At 40.9% G+C, this 20819-nt stretch overlaps 1 protein-coding gene across 2 annotated transcripts in view; it reads left to right on the top strand.

Annotated features, from left to right (window-relative positions):
• The first annotated feature begins 2485 nt into the window (after window positions 1-2485).
• The window catches only part of slc38a9 (solute carrier family 38 member 9), a 33158-nt gene continuing 14824 nt past the window's right edge, over window positions 2486-20819 (top strand). The window contains exons 1-12 of one of the 2 annotated variants that reach the window (XM_055875460.1): window positions 2535-2572; window positions 3439-3487; window positions 9573-9706; window positions 11988-12117; window positions 13665-13783; window positions 14017-14080; window positions 14504-14597; window positions 17709-17879; window positions 18175-18234; window positions 18659-18886; window positions 19519-19626; window positions 20025-20131. In XM_055875460.1, coding sequence (XP_055731435.1) covers window positions 9612-9706; window positions 11988-12117; window positions 13665-13783; window positions 14017-14080; window positions 14504-14597; window positions 17709-17879; window positions 18175-18234; window positions 18659-18886; window positions 19519-19626; window positions 20025-20131 — 1176 coding nt within the window. In that variant the 5' untranslated portion in view covers window positions 2535-2572; window positions 3439-3487; window positions 9573-9611. Of the gene's footprint in view, window positions 2573-3438; window positions 3488-9572; window positions 9707-11987; window positions 12118-13664; window positions 13784-14016; window positions 14081-14503; window positions 14598-17708; window positions 17880-18174; window positions 18235-18658; window positions 18887-19518; window positions 19627-20024; window positions 20132-20819 lie in introns of both variants that reach the window. The other variant, XM_055875459.1, reaches the window with a different exon arrangement.

Below are 20819 nucleotides of genomic sequence, written 5' to 3'. Positions count from 1 at the left end.
ATGGCGGTTTTGGAGCAGTGGCTTCTTCTTTGCTGAGTGGCCTTTCAGGTTATGTCGATATAGGACTCGTTTTACTGTGGATATAGATACTTTTGTACCCGTTTCCTCGAGCATCTTCACAAGGTCCTTTGCTGTTGTTCTGGGATTGATTCGCACTTTTGGCACCAAAGTACGTTCATCTCTAGGAGACAGAACGCGTCTCCTTCCTGAGCGGTATGACAGCTGCGTGGTCCCATCCTGTTTATACTTGTGTACTATTGTTTGTACAGATGAACGTGGTACCTTCATGCATTTGGTAAATGCTCCTAAGGATGAACCTTGTGGAGGTCTACAATTGTTTTCTGAGGTCTTGGTTGATTTCTTTTGATTTTCCCATGATGTCGAGCAAAGAGGCACTGAATTTGAAGGTAGGCCTTGAAATACATCCACAGGTACACCTCCAATTGATTAAAATTATGTCAATTAGCCTATCAGAAGCTTCTAAAGCCATGACATAATTTTCTGGTATTTTCCAAGCTGTTTAAAGGCACAGTCAACTTAGTGTATGTAAACTTCTGACCCACTGGAATTGTGATACAGTGAATTATAAGTGAAATAATCTGTCTGTAAACAATTGTTGGAAAAGTTTCTTGTGTCATGCACAAAGTTGATGTCCTAACCGACTTGCCAAAACTATAGTTTGTTAACAAGAAATTTGTGGTGTGGTTGAAAACGAGTTTTATTGACTCCAACCTAAGTGTATGTAAACTTCCGACTTCAACTGTATATACTGTAGCCTTGTTGATTTGATGATGTTTAAATGTTTAAGTTGAAATGGTGCTGGAATAGCGGAAGCAGTGCTCCTGTTGTCTTTGTGCTGACTTGCAGTAACTACGTGGTTCTAAGTCAGTAGTTGTTTTAGTAAACTGTCGAAAACATTAACTTGCTTGACCATGCTGCAGGTGATAACTGTTTGTATGCAATATTTGATTTGTTGATTTCACCAGACAGATGTTGCTGATAAAACAAACGTATGTGTAGTTGAATTTATTCGGCCACTGTGTGACTGTTGTCTTTTTGTTGTCACGGCCTTATTGTTTATCATGGTGGCGTATGAACGAATGGGTTATAGAGCAAACAACACAATTTTCACAACATAGGTTGTAATATGGCGTTTTAACTGGCTTGGCTTGGCTTGGTCAGTGATTTTACCCACACACCACTACAGGAATTTAGTATTGAAAGCATAAGCTACAGCTATCTAGCGCTGCAGTGCATAACATGTGATGAGAAGTTGACTCAAGAGAGAGAAAGACAATAGATTAACAGTTTTTTTTTTTTTATTCAAGAACTGCATGATTGTATCTAGCGGGTTAGTTCTAGTAACTATGTTGACTATGACGTTAGCTAATATGGTGACAACGATGTAGGCTGTGTATAGCAGTTAGTGTTTATGATATAAAGGTTTGGCTTAGAAAGGTTTTTTCACCTGGTCACAGACAGCTGACGTGTTGTGCACTGAAGTCCACAAGTGAAGGGAAAAGGTGAGAGGAGAGCGTATAGATGCAAGAAGTAATTATACAATGCGCAAAGTGATCATGCTGTTTGTGTGTGACTGCTATGAAAGTAAACTGTGTTTGCGTGTGATCGGGGATGTATTCATTCCGCTGATTCTGTTGAAAAACTTTTCTTAAACGGAAGCAAACGGAACGAAACAGGGATAAACATATTGGAATTTGTCCAATAGAAACTGTTGGACTAATGATTACACCCTATATCAGCGCGATGCAGACAAGAGCGTGCAAGGTGGTATTGAATGTGTCTCTGTCTGTCACCTTAATTGCTCAAAATGTTCTCTCGACCTGTGCACCTATTTTGTAAATGTTCATTCATAGGCTAGTTTGTCGCAACCTCATGATGGGTATAGGAAAAATGTGAGTATCATGTAGTAGCCTAAACTAATCGATGTTACATTGAGCTGGGTGAATGGAATATGAACGACAGTCATCCCATATGCTGCAATTGAAATAAGGCCATGCCCATTAAAAAAATAATTGTCCTCCCCAGTGCTTGACTTGGACTGAAATAGGTGCCGGTACTCATTTTGGGTGGCAGTACTGTTTACATTTTGGTGCAGGAGCTCCACAATACTTTTAAGCTAATGTTTTATAAGAGGACCTGGAGCTCAGGCAGTGGACTGGACATTTGCGTTGCTGGTACTCAGCTCTGGTGAGCTCCTGCCCAAGTCGCACTGGTCCTCCCTCATCTTAATTAAACGGCAGTGACCACCACTGGTTGAGGGGTAGTGTTCTGTTTTCCCAGGCCGTCGACCGGGTGTAGGATTAGATAGGGTTAAACTATTAATAACGGTTAATAGTTGGCAGGGTAATTAAACTTTTTCCTAATTTTGTATAATCTTTTACCATATATAAAATGGATTGTACAGTAGGTGGCGGCATACACCTAACATTTGTTTGCGGACCGCTATAAAATTATAGAAGAAGAAGAAGAATGTTCATGACACGTTCGTGTTGTTTTCTTTTTCAAACTGTACGTTCGGGCAAGCAGTCTTCGTGACGGGCAGCCTCCGGAGGTGAGTATCAGACATTTTTTATAATGTGTAGTAGATACGTTTGCAAAGCTGGACTAAAACACAACCTCAAGGTAAGAAGGTTTATTTAGCTAAATTGTTTTAGAAGCTGTTTTGTGTTCAAATAGCCAGCCCCCTGGCTCGCTACACTATCTGGCTACTAACGTTCCTGTAGCTAGCTAGGTAACGTTAATTTGTTTTACACCCCCCCCAGTTTGTTTGTTATCCCTTAGCTAGGTATGTCATAGGTGCTCAACGAGATTCTTGGTTAGGTGGCTATTGAGTAAGTATGCGGTGTATGTAATATCAATTAATTGCTATCGATAACATAGCAAGCTACAGTAGCTGTTTCTCATAATGAAACCTTGTTCACTAAATTAGCTCAATTGCTCTCCGACAGAAGATGAGTGTGATATATCTAGTATCAGATTACTGTAGAGCGCAAGAAATACCATTTGTTTTTACCGATAGTCGAACACGGTACTTTAACAGACGGGAAATTAGGCAATATACTGTTTTTGGCACGCAGGTGTTTTAGGGACGGTCGTAAAAGTGCAATACCGGTGATTGCACGTAAGCATAAAAACAAACATGTTTTTGCATTCCCATCCAGGACTGTTAGCCATATGAAGATTACACTGCATAGGGCCTCCAATTGCTAAATGGCCCAACATTTTAATTAGTTACCTATAACCACTGTGCTATATTTGACCCATTTTTATAATACTTTTCAAAAGCTTCCTATCTAGGTAAAATGGAGATGTAAAACCACATAATGTGAAGTCACTGACCCCCTTCATGCATGCAACATTCATTAGAATTCCAGTTAACCGCTTCCCTGATTTTTATAGGTATATTTCTTGTGACAGGTCTAACTTCCAATACCCTTCCTATCCATATGAGCTACAGACAAGAGCGGTGGGTTCCTTTACCTTTCTTATGAAAGCTTTTATTTTACTTTTAATTCCTCCCCTTTGGTTCTCCACAAATGCTTTTCCTAATACAGCTTTAGATATGAATTCATAGTTTTTCAATAGCTTCCTAAACACACAACACATTCAGTAGCAGTCAAAAGTTTGGACACACCTACTCATTCCAGGGTTTTTCATTTTTTTTTTTTTACTCTTTATGATAAAATAACACATGGAATCATGTAGTAACCAAAAAAGTATTAACCTCTCTGGGATAGATGGGACGCTTGCGTCCCAACAGCCATGTCAAAATGTAGAGCGCCAAATTCAAAAAAATTATATAAAATTAAACTTGATTAAATCACACATATAAGATATCAAATTAAAGCTACACTCGTTGTGAATCCAGCCAACATGTCAGATTTCAAAAAGGCTTTTCGGCGAAAGCATAAGATGCTATTATCTGATGATAGCCCAATGTAAACAAGAGAGTGTAGCCTATTTCAACCATGCTAGCGCTACTCAAAACGCTAATATAAAATATAAAACATGCATTACCTTTGACGAGATTCTTTTGTTGGCACTCCAATATGTCCCATAAACATCACAAATGGTCCTTTTGTTCGATTAATTCCATCCATATATATCCAAATTGTCCATTTATTTGGCGCCGTTGTACCAGGAAAAACAGCGTTCAATTTGAACAAAATCACGACACAATATCTAAAAAAAATTACCTCTAAACTTTGCCAAAACATTTCAAAGTACTTTTGTAATACAGCTTAAGGTATTTGTAAACGTTAATAATCGATCAAATTGAAGACAGGTCAATCTGTTTTCAATACAGGATATCAACAAACTCACGGAACATTTCACGTCTTGCCCAAATCTCAAACATAAACAAACGACGTCCCTCCACTTCCGGGTCAATATCTTGTTCACCTCACTAAGAAAAAACCTTAACCATTTTCCATACAATGGCGACATCCAGTGGAAGCAGTAGAAACTGCGCATTTACTGATTAGAATTCTGGTTTGCCCAAAACAATCCATTGAACATAGAGGAACTTAACAATAAAAAAGTTAGTCCTCAGGGTTTTGACTGCTATATAAGTTCTGTTATACTTACAGATATGATTCAAACCGTTTTAGAAACTTCAGAGTGTTTTCTATCCAAATCTACTAATTATATGCATATCTTATATTCTGGGGATGAGTAGCACGAAGTTGAAATTGCGCACGCTATTTTTCCCTAAGTGAAAATTCTGCACCCTATCATCAAGAGGTTAAACAAATCAAAATATGTTATATTTGAGATTCTTCAAAGTAGCCACCCTTTGCCTTGATGACAGATTTGCACATGCTTGGCGTTCTCTAAACCAGCTTCACGAGCTAGTCACCTGGAATGCATTTCAATTAACAGTTGTGCTTTGTAAAAAATTGATTGCAGAATTTCATTATTTAACCTCTTACGGCTTCTAAAATCACATTCCGATCTGAACAAAAATACATTCATCATTTGTCATATATACAACGTTAACCTCTCTGGGATCGTTCGGGACGCTAGCGTCCCACCTCGCCAACAGCCAGTGAAATTGCAGGGCGCCAAATTCAAAACAGAAATCTCATTAATTAAAATTCCTCAAACATACAAGTATCTTATACCATTTTAAAGGTAATCTTGTTGTTAATCCCACCACAGCACCACAAACGATTATGTTAGGTCACTGCCAAATCACAGAAACAAAGCCATTTTTCCAGCCAAAGAGTGGAGTCACAAAAAGCAGAAATATAGATAAAATGAATCACTAACCTTTGATCTATATCAGATGACACTCATAGGACTTCATGTTACAGAATACATATGTTTTGTTCGATAAAGTTCATATTTATATCCAAAAACCTCAGTTTACATTGGCGCCATGTTCAGAAATGCCTCAAACATCCGGAGAAATTGCAGAGAGCCACATCAAATAACAGAAATACTCATCATAAACTTTGGTGAAAGATACATGTTTTACATAGAATTAAAGATAAACTTGTTCTCAATGCAACCACTGTGTCAGATTTCAAAAGCTTTACGGCAAAAGCACAATATTCAATAATCTGAGTACAGCGTTCAGCCACAAAAGCAAGCCATACAGTTACCTGACAAATTGTGGAGTCAACAAAAGTCAGAAATAGCATTATAAATCTTCATTTACCTTTGCTGATCTTCATCGGAATGCACTCCCAGGACTCCCACGTCCACAAGAAATGTTCGATTACGCCCATATTTATGTCCAAATACCTCTGTTTAGTTCACTATTCCAAAGGCACAATGCGCGAGCGCAAAATCCAGACAAAGTCAAAAGAGTTCATTACAGTTTGTAGAAACATGTCAAACGATGTTTACAATCAATCCTTTCTATCCAAATCTACTACTTATATGCATATCATAGCTTCTGGGCCTGGGTAACAAGCAGTTTACTCTGGGCACCTTATTCATCCAAGCTACTCAATACTGCCCCCCTTTCCCAAAGAAGTTAACGATGGAAACTTCGTACATGTAGTGTATATACTTCTCAAGTTATTTCCTCTATAACCTTTTTAATGGCATCACAAAATAACAACTCATATGACATTTTTATTCTTTAGATCACCTCTGACCATTCCCCACGTTCTTATATTGGAAATATTGTTCCAGTATTCGATTTAGAACGTGCTAGAGTTTTGGCGGGAAAACTGTCTGGGTAGACAAAGTAACATTCCTGTGTGAATTTGAAGAGGGATGGTCTCTGAATCTCCTCCTTTAATTTACAACAGGGTGTGAGGTGTCAACTCCCTCCTCCCCCCTCGGTGGGGTGAGAGAGGGTCTGGTTACTGTCATCCATTGCCAAGCTGATCTGAGCCATTCTGATCCTCACAGGACAGTCATGACAATGACCATGTGTACATGTCTGGACAATAGTGACCCATCCACTTTGCTAGATGTGGCTGGGGGGTGGTTATAGCATTTCTTTCACATTATCCATCGATTTAGACAAGTGTGTCTGGTTAAGTAAGAATCATCAAATATAATATTTATATCTGGACACTTTCTATTTTTGGTATTGCTACTATACAAATATGCAAGTAAACCATTTCACTGTACCGTTTACACGTTCTGTATCCTGTACATGTGACAAATAAACATTTGATATAGTGTGTGTTTGTCAGAGTAATGTGAAGAACAACATGACCTGCACCAAAGTCAGACAACTATGCACTTTCATTGTTATTGCCTTCAATGAACCTATATTGTTTTTGCTTTACTACTAAGCTATTGTGAAATTAACAATATGAACTCAATAAAATCCTATTTAATAAAGAAATAAGTTTAAATGCGTTGACTCTAGTATCGACAAGTAGCCTATAGGCTGTTATATCCATTCCAAACTTCTTAAATAGTTCGAAGTTAATGATGAGCCTATGATAAAATGAATTTATCACCACGCAGACTATACACCCGAGACACGATTTATGGCAACTGATTGTTCAAGAGAATGGAAGACACCCACAAACGCCTCATGCGTTCTAAAAAATCTAACAAGAACAACACTGACAACTGCAACTTTTTTGCAAGCCTAAACTGTTTGGATTAATTGACGGTTATTGAGTGTTAGAATTAGTTTTAAAAAATATTTTAGTTCTCTAGGTCATGCTAGTAGACAGTAGGTTGTGTACGAGTGAATAAGATCATAGCCCTATATGTTTTTGAGCTTGTATTTTTACATAAAATACATAAGAATGATAACATTTGAAAATGTAATTGTTGTGGTGAAAAAAACAGAGTTGGTTTGAGATCTGTAGATCATTTAATTCAGAGAAATAACGTTTTTCTGTAAAAATCATGTTTGGCTGATTGCACTCATGGCTAAGGGTCCATCTTAAAAGTGCATAGTATAGCCACATTGAAACCAATATAAAGTGACTTTTTGAAAACAACTGTGGGAGGGAGAAAAAAAAAAGCTGTACCTTGCTCTCTTATCTGATTTCTAGATATATCACCATACTCAAACTAGGACTTTAAATGTTTTTTTTTTTAAACTTTAGTTTATTTAGTAAATATTCTTAACTCTATTTCTTGAACTGCATTGTTGTTTTTACATTTTTTAAATGTAACCTTTTAAGTAGGCACGTCAGTTAGATGGCCTACCAAAAGGCCTCCTGCGGGGACGGGGGTTGGGATTTAAAATTAATTAAATAAAATAAAGGACAAAACACACATCATGACAAGAGACAACACAACACTACATAAAGAGAGACCTAAGACAGCATGGCAGCAGCACAACACCGGGTACGAACATTGTGCTGTTATCTGTGCCCAATAAAGGGCAAGAGGGTAGAGACACCAATACATCATGCAAAGCAGCCACAACTGTCAGTTAGTGTCTTTGAATGAAGACTGTCCAGGTGGAGTGTTTGTTGCAGCTCGTTCCAGTCGATAGCTGCGGCGACCTTAAAGACGAGCGACCCAAGGATGTGTGTGCTTTGGGGACCTTTAACAGAATGTGACTGGCAGAATGGGTGTTGTATGTGGAGGACGAGGGCTGCAATAGATATCTCGGATAGGCCTCACTTCCCCCCCTAAGAGGGTTTTTATAAATAAGAATCAACCAGTGGGTCTTGCGACGGGTATACAGAGATGACCAGTTTACAGAGTATAGAGTACAGTGACATGTCCTATAAGGAGCATTGGTGACAAATCTGATGACTGAACGGTAAAGAACATCTAGCTGCTCGAGAGCACCCTTACCGCCAATCTATAAATTACGTCTCCGTAATCGAGCATGGGTAGGATGGTCATCTGAATCAGGGTTAGTTTGGCAGCTGGGGTGAAAGAGGAGTGACTACGATAGAGGAAACCAAGTCTAGATTTAACTTTAGCCTGCAGCTTTGATATGTGCTGAGAGAAGGACAGTGTACCGTCTAGCCATACTCCTAAGTACGTATGAGGTGTCTACCTCAATCTCTAAACCATCAGAGGTATTAATCACTCCTTCTAGTCATTGGGCCAATGATTATCCATTTAAAAGCGAGTCTCGGTAGATGTATGTATGTGGGTCACCAATGCTAAATGAATATAGGGGGAACACTGTTGAGCTGCTTTGTAGGTCATGTTTTTTAAGTTCTTGTTGTTAGAACAGCCTTTAGGCAATAGGACAATTAGATATTGTTTATCTGACACTGGTGATAAGATTGCTCTGTTATAAGATAGTGGCATTTTGGCTACCTTAAGTGTGTCACTGTCACTGCCAAGCCTCGAGTATGTGTGTCTCGCTCGCTAGGAACGTAAGACAAAGCTGTGAACTAACACTTCCTGGAAGTGGCATGTGTTCTGCAAGTTAGGCTAATGTCTACATAGTTGTACATACACACTCTCAATACGTTTTATAACAGCTATTTTTCCATGTTTAACTGGGGTACCTATGACCTTCCATGTAACCTTTAATGGTAAATTACATATTAGCCTTTACAAATTCTTCAAAAATAATAACAATGTTAAGAAATTGGTGCTATTGCAGATCACTCTGTAGATAAGTGAATTGATTCGGTCGGTGTTTTGTCCCACATCCTAATTTCATTAGCAGGTCATTATTGTTGTTGATTGGTATTTTTCTTAGTTCTGGATGATGATACTTAACAGATTTGAGTTAGGCTAGTCTACTGTAATGCAATCTAAAATGTTCTTTTTAATTGGCTAAAGGCTACAGCGGCCTACTCGTAAGTGGATTACATTTATCCCAACACAATGACCAATCAGTGGGATTTTTAATGTAGCCGATACAGATTTGCTACATTACAATTGGACACTAAAGTACTCTTCTTACATGACATCATAAGGCTTTGTCAACTATTTTAGTTAACAATGGAGGAAATCAATGATAGGCCAATCTAATGATCATCACTAGTTGGAGTAGTCCATGGGCCAGTGCAAAAATGTGTCCACTTCGGGGTGGCAGAGGTTCCGCTGTATTAAATAGTTTTTACAGTTGGGATAAGTTGGTGGATGGAAGTATTACAAATGTTTTAAAATCTAAAATGGTTTAATTTTGGTTCTTCTCCTCGCAGGTGAAGACAGTAAGGCATTGATTTAAAGCATAAAGCATCATGGAGGAGGACAATAAACCACTACTGGACCCAGTGCGTAGAGGAAGCTACACAGACAAAGCCTCCACAGATTCACTGGATCGAGGGGCAAGGAGGTAGGCTATTTCATCATCTTATTTGTACTAGGTGCGCTGGAGTACCTCACAGCGGAAAATCTGACGGAAAAAGCCTACAAAGCTTTTTGTACGAATGTTGTATGATAAGATTATAATAATACTAGTATTTTATTGTCTGTTATTGAGCATTTGTTATCCTAATATTACCTCACAAATGGTTTGACTCAATATTTTCAAGCTTCCATCTGTAAATTCAAGTGAGATCTCTAACCTGACAAAGTTATTCGGCCCATTCAAGTTAATCACTGACCGCTCATGCGCCACACAATTGGAACTAGCATTGCTTTCACATGACACAGTGCCAAAAATGTTTTTCTAAAGCCATATAGATCCACTCTGGGAGTTATGACTGCATGTGAATCTACTGTGCACATTAGCCCAGCTACCCCCAGCATGCTAGTGAGTTGTTTACTAGCCAGGAGAAGCCCTTAACTTTTATTTAACCTGGTTAGTTCCTGGTGTAACAGTCTTTTCACAATAATATATTTACATTATTTTATATGACCTTTTTATTTAAGTAGGCAAGTCAGTTAAGAACAAATTCTTATTTTCAATGAAGGCCTAGGAACAGTGGGTTAACTGCCTTGTTCAGGGGCAGAACGACAGATTTTTACCTTGTCAGCTCGGGGATTCGATCTTGCCACCTTTTGGTTACTAGTCCGACGCTCTAAACACTAGGCTACCTGTGCTGAACCGGGCCAAGCCAAACCAAGCTGTGCCGAGCTGGTCTGGTTACCATCCACCATTAGTATCAGAGCCAGCACAGTTTGTTTTGACACAGTAGAGTGAAAAGGGGAAGATGGTCAACCCGTACTGTGCTTCCTCAGAAGAGTAATGATCTGTCAGTGTTTGAAGTCTACAGCGTGCCCTCACTTCACCCAGGGATTGTTTCAGGCCGCATCACAACCCGGGCACCCAGAGTGATTGCTTTATTAATCCACTTTGGTATTTCACAAATACTAACAAGGTGATTGCTTTATTTATTAGAAAGATGCAGCATTGCTTTGCTGCAGACTTATCCCAGAACAACCTCCTCCCGCACGCACAGAAACTCACACACACAGACTCCAGCCACCCAACTCCTCATAGCCTGTCCTCTCTGCTACCGCACGGCAAGTGGTACCAATGCATCTGAAACCAACAGGACCCTGATCAGCCCCCCCCCCCAAGCCATAAGACTACTAAATAGTAGTTAGTCCGGGTAGTTATTTGTTAACTATCTGCATTGACCCTAGTCACTGTATTCCTAGTTATATTATGTACTTCGTACCCCTGTATATCGACTTGGTACTGGTACCCTGGGAAGGGCCAGTAAGTAAGCATTTCACTGCTGGTCTACACCTGTTTACGAAGCATGTGAAAAATAAAATGTTATTTGATTTGAGACCCATTCCCGCCACACCCTGTTCTAATTCAGTGGCTGGAAATTGGAGAGGTAGACTATTTTTTAGCTTGAGTTGAATGTTTAAAACAAGGCATTTTGTATGTTCTTAGAAACCCGTTGTTGGACAGCTAACCCGGAGACATTGTTTTTCACGCTGCAGCACCAACTACACCATGTGTATGGGATATTCCGTCCAATGAAATGCTTACTAGCAGGTTCCTCCTCGACACTGCAACAACACTAAGAAATGATGCAGGACTGGAGAGGTCAATGTTTCTTTTATGAGCAATTTAACTATCAAGCTTAACTGCTTTGGACAATGCTTTTCTGATGTCAGTAGAATCTGTTTTGTGGGATGACAAAGTACACAAGTGTTTATCATTGCTGTCTAATGTGTACCGGTCTCTTTTCTCTCATTATGTAATGACGGTCATACAATATATTCACACACTATGTATGTGTTTGTGTGTATGTGAGTGGGGAATAGGAAATTCCAGAGGCAAAATCATGACCAATGCTTTAGGAAATGTTGTGTAATTGGTTCTGGAAGTCTTAGAAAATAATCTTCTTGCTCATTTTAATCAGGGCTGTTCCATTATGGTACTGTACGGTGGACCTGGTTCCATCCAAAACCTTTTCAAATGTTTCTTTCCTTGCTCCCTTCTTTGAGATAATCACTGATCTGTACTGTAAGTGTGTGTGGATATGCATGGTTTCATTCCCTTGCTTTCACCATGTTAGGTCAGTGGGTTTCTCAAGAAAATACAGCATTTTTGTAAGTTTTCAAACTGGATCCATGTAACCAAAGAAGGTGGATCATTTTACAGTAAACTATTTATTAAGTCATTTCGGCTAATCTGTCTCTGTTGTCTTCAGGCCTTTCCACGTGGAGCATCGGAATATAGTGGAGAATGACCCCTCTGAGAGGGTGTCAGCAGAGGCCTCTGTCCTCAGCAGCAGAGTGCACTACTACAGCCGCCTCGCTGCCTCCTCTGACAGACTGCTGGTAGGCTACACACACACACACACACACACACACACACACACACACACACACACACACACACTGTCAGACTTCTGGTACGACACACACACTCACCACATGCGCGCGCACACCTGTTTTAAGACCAGTAGATGCATATTATTAGTAGTATTCTTTTTGATCAGACTTGCTGTATATGAAGTGGTTTAAATAGTATTCATCAACACCCAATCCATCAGTCCGTACGCGTGAAGCTGGTAGCTTGCACACAGGAACCTGTTTTCACGCCACTTGTATACTGTGGAGAATTGCGTGCCAATTGAGAGGACAATCATTGGGAGAGTACATAAGCAATTGTCAATGGTTTCATTTTTCCTGTAGTGATCTGTTGAGAATGGTTTTAGTATGGCATATTACACAGTCCCGCCACTCTGGCGAATAAAAGCCCTGTTTTGTCTCTTAACAACAATTGGCCGTGTCAATAACCTTAAGGCGTCCACATGCTTCCCAGGCGAAACAGTTCGGAAGAGTTTGTGCATGTGTCATGATGACTTTTTGTGACATTTTGGACTTCGGTAAAGTTTTGGGGCTGTTCCGGCACGCACATTTTTTCCCCTCTCCCGGCAAGCCGAAGTCTACGCCCCGTTCGTCTGTGATTGGTCAACAGTAGGGATTCTTCAATAGTCTTCCATTCGAGAGACATGCATCATTCATTCATATTTTTTAATTGAGAAATACTGCACCAAATATCGTAGTTAGATGTAAAATTGTGCAACTAAGATCTTCTCAACAAAATTTAATGACAGATTCTTTTTTTTTTATTGTTATCTTAGATTCATTCAGACTATTTTGAGGAAGTGTATACTGGCTCCGGCATCTCAAAATGGACAGTACTATTGCCGCTTTTTCCATGTATTTCAAGTGAAAGTGTCTTAAGGGAGTATGTAAACACACTCGATCTGTTCATCTAGGCGCCAGCCGAACTGAAGCATGTTGATGCCTTTACACCCTTCCACTTCAAATTGACCGCTTTCAGACAAGCAGTTGATCATCCACTACCATAACCTGTAAGGTTTCACAGAGAATAGCACCATTACCTAAAGAGAGTAAATCATTATCCACAGACGCGATAGTCCGGCGTCCCATTGTGACGTGGCTGTGACACCGCCATCCGCGGGGGACGCACAGCACGAATGCGCCACCTCCCCACAATTCCCAACCAACGCATCTCCGATACGCACCCTCTATTCATTTGAATGTGTTGAGAATTTGAAAAGTATGAAAGCCAACGGTCCAATATTCTAGAACACCGCTGTGCGTGCACGTTTGGTACGTTGATAGACCCTTTAGCAAGTCTGTAATCAATAATGCTTGGTATGTAGCTTCACTGTGCTGTGGCTGCCAAAGCACAGGTCACTGGACCGTCTGTGTGTACATTAGACTCTGAAATCCTATTGATTTGGTTAGAGCTTAGCCCCTTACTAAGTGAGGTGGTTGTTGTAGATTCAGCCCTGGGTCATGTTCATTAGGCACCAAACAGAAGAAAACATTTTTTCCCCCCACCATGTCAGAGCCCTCCAGACCATGTGATCCCCTGTCCAGAGGAGCTCTACGTGTACAGTCCTCTGGGGATGGCCTTCAAAGTGAATGGAGGGGACGGAGGGGCCAAAAACCCCAGCATCATCACTATGTAAGCGCTCAACCATCACCACTTATATTTGCTCCATAGATTAGTTGGATGGTGCTAAATGCCGGTTAAAAAATATCACACTGTACTCATCTTACCTCTCTACATCAAGTTCATATGTTTACATGTAGGTTTGTTATCATACCTCTCTACATCAAGTTGATAGGTTTACATGTACTGTAGCTGGTCTAATTGTATGATTGCTCTAAATGACCATGGGGATTTTCTCCTCTTAGTTTTGCCATATGGAACACGATGATGGGGACATCTATACTCAGTATACCATGGGGGATAAAGCAGGTAATTAATCTATACTCAGTATATCATGGGGGGATAAAGCAGGTAATTCATCTATACTCAGTATTTCATGGGGGGATAAAGCAGGTAATTAATCTATACTCAGTATACCATGGGGGGATAAAGCAGGTAATTCATCTATACTCAGTATACCATGGGGGGATGAAGCAGGTAATTGTGATTAATTTCTCTATCCTAACTGAATAGTCATATTGCAATTCTACCATACAACACCGTAAGTAATAGCCCACATATTAGTCTATGTCTCCTTGGTAAGTGTTATTAGCCTGATACTAGATCAGTTTGTGCTGTCTTGCCAACTACTACTACTGATGTTGTCATAGTAAACATGGTTATACAGATCTGGAACCAGGCTAAAGTGTAATGCGTAGCCAACTCCAACTGACCTGTGTCTTCTCCTTGCAGGCAGGGTTCACGTTGGGCACCATCCTCCTGATCTCTATGGGTCTGCTGACCCTCTACTGCTGTCTCAGAGTGCTCAAATCCCCCAAGTCAATACGTAAGACCATCAGCAGTGACTTAAGTGTTTCCCCTACCCTTGTATATGTGGGACGGTGCCCCTCACGTGTCTCCTGTCTAAAAGTGTTTAGAGAAGGGCTCAAACATCCGGCCCACGGGCGGTTTGAGTAATACAAATAATTATATATATTTTTTAAAACTAATTATTAATCAACATCGAAATGACTAAAACCATATAGACGCTATAGAAATTATAATGGATCTACATGTGTAGTCTTCACTCTGTTCAGCTATCGAAACAAAGCTAGACAGTCAGGAGCATCAAATTGAAGTGATGGATAAGAGGCCTTTTTTTTTTTTTTTTTTTTTTGCAAATTTTACGGCAAGGAAATATAATACATTTTAAGTGCGTCACTCCCGGACTTCTGTGAAGACTGAATTCGTCCCCAGGTCAAAAAGATTGACACCCCTGGTTTAGAGATTGTATTGCTTTCAATTGACAAGTCTGATGCCTGAAGGTATTTATTTCAGCAACAGTTGTGATCGTATTGAATCTGTCAAGTTTATGTAAAAAAACAACAACTTTGTATAGATAAGTGCCTGACTGTTGAGAGGTTAGATATGTGACATGGGATGATTGACAGCCTTGTTGTCCCCTCACATTGTGTAGAGTAGCTGTTGTCTGTAGAACATTGTAGAGTAGCAGTTGTCTGCAGTTACCCAGTGTAGATGAGGCTGCTGTCACACTAGCATGCTACTGTTAACACCTCGGGGCATGGTGCGCTGAGTAATGTCATAGCCAGGCAGTTTACCCCCGGTCACACGTGGGACAGTACTTTACTGTTTTACAAGCCTACAGTACATGTTCTATAACAGTGCATGAGGAAAGTATTCAGACTCCTTTCTTTTTTCCACATTTTGTTACGTTACCGCCTTAATCTAAAATGTGTTCAATATTTTTTTTCCCTCATCTACACACAATACCCCATAATGACTAAACAAAAACAGGTTTTTAGAAATTTGTGCCAATTTTATTAAAAAAATATAAAACAGGAATACCTATTTACATAAGTATTCAGACGCTTTGCAATGAGACTTGAAATTGAGCTCAAATGCATCCTGTTTCCATTGATCATCCTTGATGTTTCTACAACTTGGAGTCCACCTGTGGTAAATTCAATTGATTGGACATGATTTGGAAAGGCACACACCTGTCTATATAAGGTCCCACAGTTGACAGTGGATGTCAGAGCAAAAACCAAGCCATGAGGTTGAAGGAATTGTCCGTAGAGCTCCAAGACAGGATTGTGTCGAAGGCACAGATCTGGGGAAAGGTACCAAAAAATGTCTGCAGCATTGAAGGTCCCCAAGAACACAGTGGCCTCCATCATTCTTAAATGGAAGAAGTTTGGAACTACCAAGACTCTTCCTACAGCTGGCCGCCCGGCCAAACTGAGCAATCGAGGGAGAAGGGCCTTGGTCAGGGAGGTGACCAAGAACCCGATGGTCACTCTGAAAGAGCTCTAGAGTTCCTCTGTAGAGATGGGAGAACCTTCCAGAAGGACAACCATCTGTTCAGCCCTCCACCAATCAGGCCTTTATGGTAGAGTGGCCAGACGGAAACCACTCCTCAGTAAAAGGCACATGACAGCCCACTTGGAGTTTGCCAAAAGGCACCTAAAAGGACTCTAACCACGAGAAACAAGATTCTCTGGTCTGCTGAAACCAAGATTGAACTATTTGGCCTGACTGCCAAGCGTCACATCTGGAGGAAACCTGGCACCATCCCTACGGTGAACCATGGTGGTGGCAGCATCATGCTGTGGGGATGTTTTTCAGAGACTGAGACTAGTCAGGATCGAGGGAAAGATGAACGTGCAAAGTACAGAGATTCTTGATGAAAACCTGCTCCAGAGCACTCAGGACCTCAGACTGGGGCTTAGGTTCACCTTCCAACAGTACAATGACCTTAAGCACACAACCAAGACAACGCAGGAGTGGTTTCGGTACAAGTCACTGAATATCCTTGAGTGGCACAGCCAGAGCTCGGACTTGAACCCGATCTAACATCTCTGGAGAGACCTAAATAGCTGTGCAGCGACGCTCCCCATCCACCCTGACAGAGTTTGAGAGGATCTGCAGACAAGAATGGGAGAAACTCCCCAAATACAGATGTGCCATGCTTGTAGCGTCATACGCAAGGAGACTCATGGCTGAAATCGCTGCTAAAGGTGCTTCAACAAAGTAAAAGATCTAAATACTTATGTAAATTTGATACTTCAGGGTTTTTTTTGTAATAAACTTGCTAACATTTCTAAAAACCTGTTTTTGTTTTGTTATTATGGGGTATTGTGTGTAGTTGAGGGGATTTTTTAATATTTTTTTATTCCATTTTAGAATAAGGCTGTAACAAAATGTGGAAAAAGTCAAGGGGTCTGAATAATTTCCGAATGCACTGTATATCTGTTTGCCAGCGGTACACGACCCTGGGGTGCGTTCAGTTCGCTTCAACGTTTGCTATATTACGGGACGGTTTTTGCTGAACGACACGTTTCCCCAAAACGGTGCACACCTTTTTTCAACAGCCTTTTTCAACAACGTTTGCTCCTGTGTGGTGGGTGTGGCCTGATCAATATGGGTGTGACCATTTTGAAAATCGGAAAACAGGTGCAGCACACCATATGGTCACTTCCCTATGGGTTACCATAATCACAACGTTCTTCAACTGGTCGTTCAGTACTGTTTCCGTTGAATTTGACGTTGCACACCGTACTGAACGTGACCCTGCTGCTTTTGTCTCTATAGCGCTGAATGCTAAAATCACATAGTACCAGGGGACTGTTCAGGAGGGGGTGACTTTACAGAACTTTCAGATAGAAATGTATTGTGCAGATTAGGTATAAATGTTTGTCATGTAGAATTGTGAGCCTTGTCAGCTGTACACATTACATTTCTACCTGTTGTGATTGTTTCAAGACATTGAACACCCCTGGTTACCCAGCCAGATCAAGATGGTGAACCCCCCCCCCCCAAAAAAAAAACACAATGTGTGGGAAACCAGTAGACAGCGGCCCTCGGGGACCCTTTTCATTGTCCACCCCTGTTACTGTCTTTAAACACACATCCTATTTGTCTGTCTCTGTTTTTGCAGCGTACATCGACACGTCAGACTGGGAGTTCCCTGACGTGTGTAAATATTACTTTGGGAAATTTGGCCAGTGGTCCAGTCTGGTGTTCTCCATGGTGTCACTCATTGGTGCTATGGTGGTCTACTGGGTCCTAATGTCCAACTTCCTCTTCAACACGGGCAAATTCATCTACAGTAAGATCCTCTATAAACTCTATAAATGAACGCACAGTAAGTCATCCTATGTAACTATAAACTAAATACATTTGTGTACTGTAATTCATATTCTCTATTATACAAAATATAACAGTACAAATACTGTGATTTACAACAGAGTTTAGAGAACTATACAAACTTGACGTTATTTACATTTTTAGAAGTAGAAAGGAACCGTCATTTAGTGTTTCACCAGTATTCACACACCAAAGGATTTCTAAAATGTTATCTTGCTCATCTTGAACTACTGCTAATCTGTTTCTACCTTCTACAGACTATGCGCATAATGTCAGCATGTCAGATACAGAGTTTGGAACCAACGGGTCAGAAAGAGGTGAGACTCGTTCTTCATGTGTAATTTATGTATCAATCTCCCATCAAGCCTTAACTTGTGTTACATTATTGTTCCTATTTTGATAGTGCAACTGCAGCATGGTCGGATATCAATTACTTTAGTTCGCTCCTCTCTCCCTTAGACTGCTCTGGTTCGCTCCTCTCTCCCATAGACTGAGTCATGTAAATGACTGCCGCACAATGTGTATACTTGCAAAACAAACTTTTCACTTTCGTTTTTGAATCTTCTACGCATCTGTCTAGGTGTTCCATCATGATACGTTCAGATGTGCAAAAGTGTTTTGTACTATAGTCACCATCCTCTAGCCTGGTCCCAGATCTGGTTGTGCTTTTGCCAACCATTGGCAAACTAAACTCTGTCCTAAAGTACCGCACCCTCGTCCTGTCCTAACTGCCTTCCCCAGTGATCTGCCCGTTCCCTGACACGGGGGACCACAAAGGGAACTGCAGCAGCGGCATCAGCGGCCTCTACCTGAACAACAACTACTACTACGGCAACGACACGTCAGACACAGCCGTGTTCGACCGCTGGTGGAGCAAGACCAACACCATCCCATTCTACCTCATCATCCTGCTGCTGCCGCTGCTCAACTTCCGCTCTGCCTCCTTCTTCGCCCGCTTCACCTTCCTGGGTAAGGACTGGAGGAGCTGCCTATGCCAGTGTTTCTCAATCCTGGTCCCGGGGATCCAAAGGGGTGCACATTTTAGTTCTCTCCCCCTAGCAAATACACACCTGACTCAAATAATCAACTCATTAAACCTTTGAGTAGAGGAATCAGGTGTGTCACGGCAAAAACAAAGAATTAAGAGCTGGTCTATGCTAAGTCCCAGTTCTTTTGCACTTTCCCTTTCATGGTTTAAAATAATTGGTTAGGTGTAAGCATTATAGTGAGTTTCCACCAAGGGAGTGTTCAACTGTACACTTTGGGAGAAGGGTATAAAATCTATGCATTTTATAAATTCATTATTTATGTTTGTGAGGCGCTATTGTAGATTTTCCTCCAGTAATTTTTTATTGTCTAGCTATCGTTAATGAAAGCTCAGTTCAATGATATAACCTTTTTTGCTATGGCTAGTGAAAGTAGAAGTCATTTTTGCTCAGTTGTCAATGAGGCATGCAAACAATGGCTTGACTGAAAAAGCAGTCAGCTTTTTATTTAAGTGAACGGGGTGACGTGAGTCATTGTTTGGTGACGTGCTCTGTGTCTTTTTTTTCTGGCTGGCTTGTATGACTTATATTGATCTCTATCGACCCCCCCCCCAGGCACCATATCTGTGGTCTACCTCATCATACTGGTCACACTGAAGGCTATTCGTCTAGGCTTTCACCTGGAGTTCCACTGGTTAGAATCCACTCAGTTCTACGTCCCAGGTAAATTATTATGATGACTATGATTTCATTGTTTACGAAAAAAAAGGTGACAATGGTGATTATGATGTAATTATCTACAAATAGGTGGCGATAATGATGAGTCATGATGATGTTGTTTACGATGAGTGATTTTCCACAACTTTGACCCCAAAATACCTTGGATATTCTCTGCCCATTGAACAACAATGCTATCTTAATCAGTGTTTGCAGACAGTTGGGGGTCCTTTTCCTTTTCAATTTGTATTTCCGGTGAGATTGGTACCTCAGTTTGGGGTCGGTCCTTTACAAATCAAAAGGATAACATGTCAAGTTTTTTTGAACTATGACAGACCCCTCCTTATTTGCTCTAAGTTCATTTATGGATCTAACTTGGTAACGTGTGTGTGTCCACCCCCCAGAGTTCAGGCTGCTGTTCCCTCAGCTGACTGGTGTTCTCACCCTGGCCTTCTTCATCCACAACTGCATCATCACCTTGATGAAGAGCAACAAGCACCAGGAGAATAACGTGAGTTAGTTGGCCACGCTAGCGGTTATGTCTCGTTACACCAGGAGAATAACGTGAGTTAGTTGGCCACGCTAGCGGTTATGTATCATTACACCAGAAGAATAACGTGAGTTAGTTGGCCACGCTAGCGGTTATGTCTCCTTTACACCAGGAGAATAACGTGAGTTAGTTGGCCACGCTAGCGGTTATGTCTCCTTTACACCAGGAGAATAACGTGAGTTAGTTGGCCACGCTAGCGGTTATGTATCATTACACCAGGAGAATAACGTGAGTTAGTTGGCCACGCTAGCGGTTATGTCTCCTTTACACCAGGAGAATAAGGTGAGTTAGTTGGCCACGCTAGCGGTTATGTATCATTACACCAGGAGAATAACGTGAGTTAGTTGGCCACGCTAGCGGTTATGTATCATTACACCAGAAGAATAACGTGAGTTAGTTGGCCACGCTAGCGGTTATGTATCATTACACCAGGAGAATAAGGTAAGTTAGTTGGCCACGCTAGCGGTTATGTCTCCTTTACACCAGGAGAATAAGGTGAGTTAGTTGGCCACGCTAGCGGTTATGTATCATTACACCAGGAGAATAACGTGAGTTAGTTGGCCACGCTAGCGGTTATGTATCATTACACCAGGAGAATAACGTGAGTTAGTTGGCCACGCTAGCGGTTATGTATCATTACACCAGAAGA

This window comes from Salvelinus fontinalis, chromosome 21 (assembly GCF_029448725.1).
Source record: "Salvelinus fontinalis isolate EN_2023a chromosome 21, ASM2944872v1, whole genome shotgun sequence".
Taxonomy (NCBI): Eukaryota; Metazoa; Chordata; class Actinopteri; order Salmoniformes; family Salmonidae; genus Salvelinus; species Salvelinus fontinalis.
Note: the sequence above shows the minus strand (reverse complement) of the source record. Positions and strands in the feature narration are given on the sequence as shown.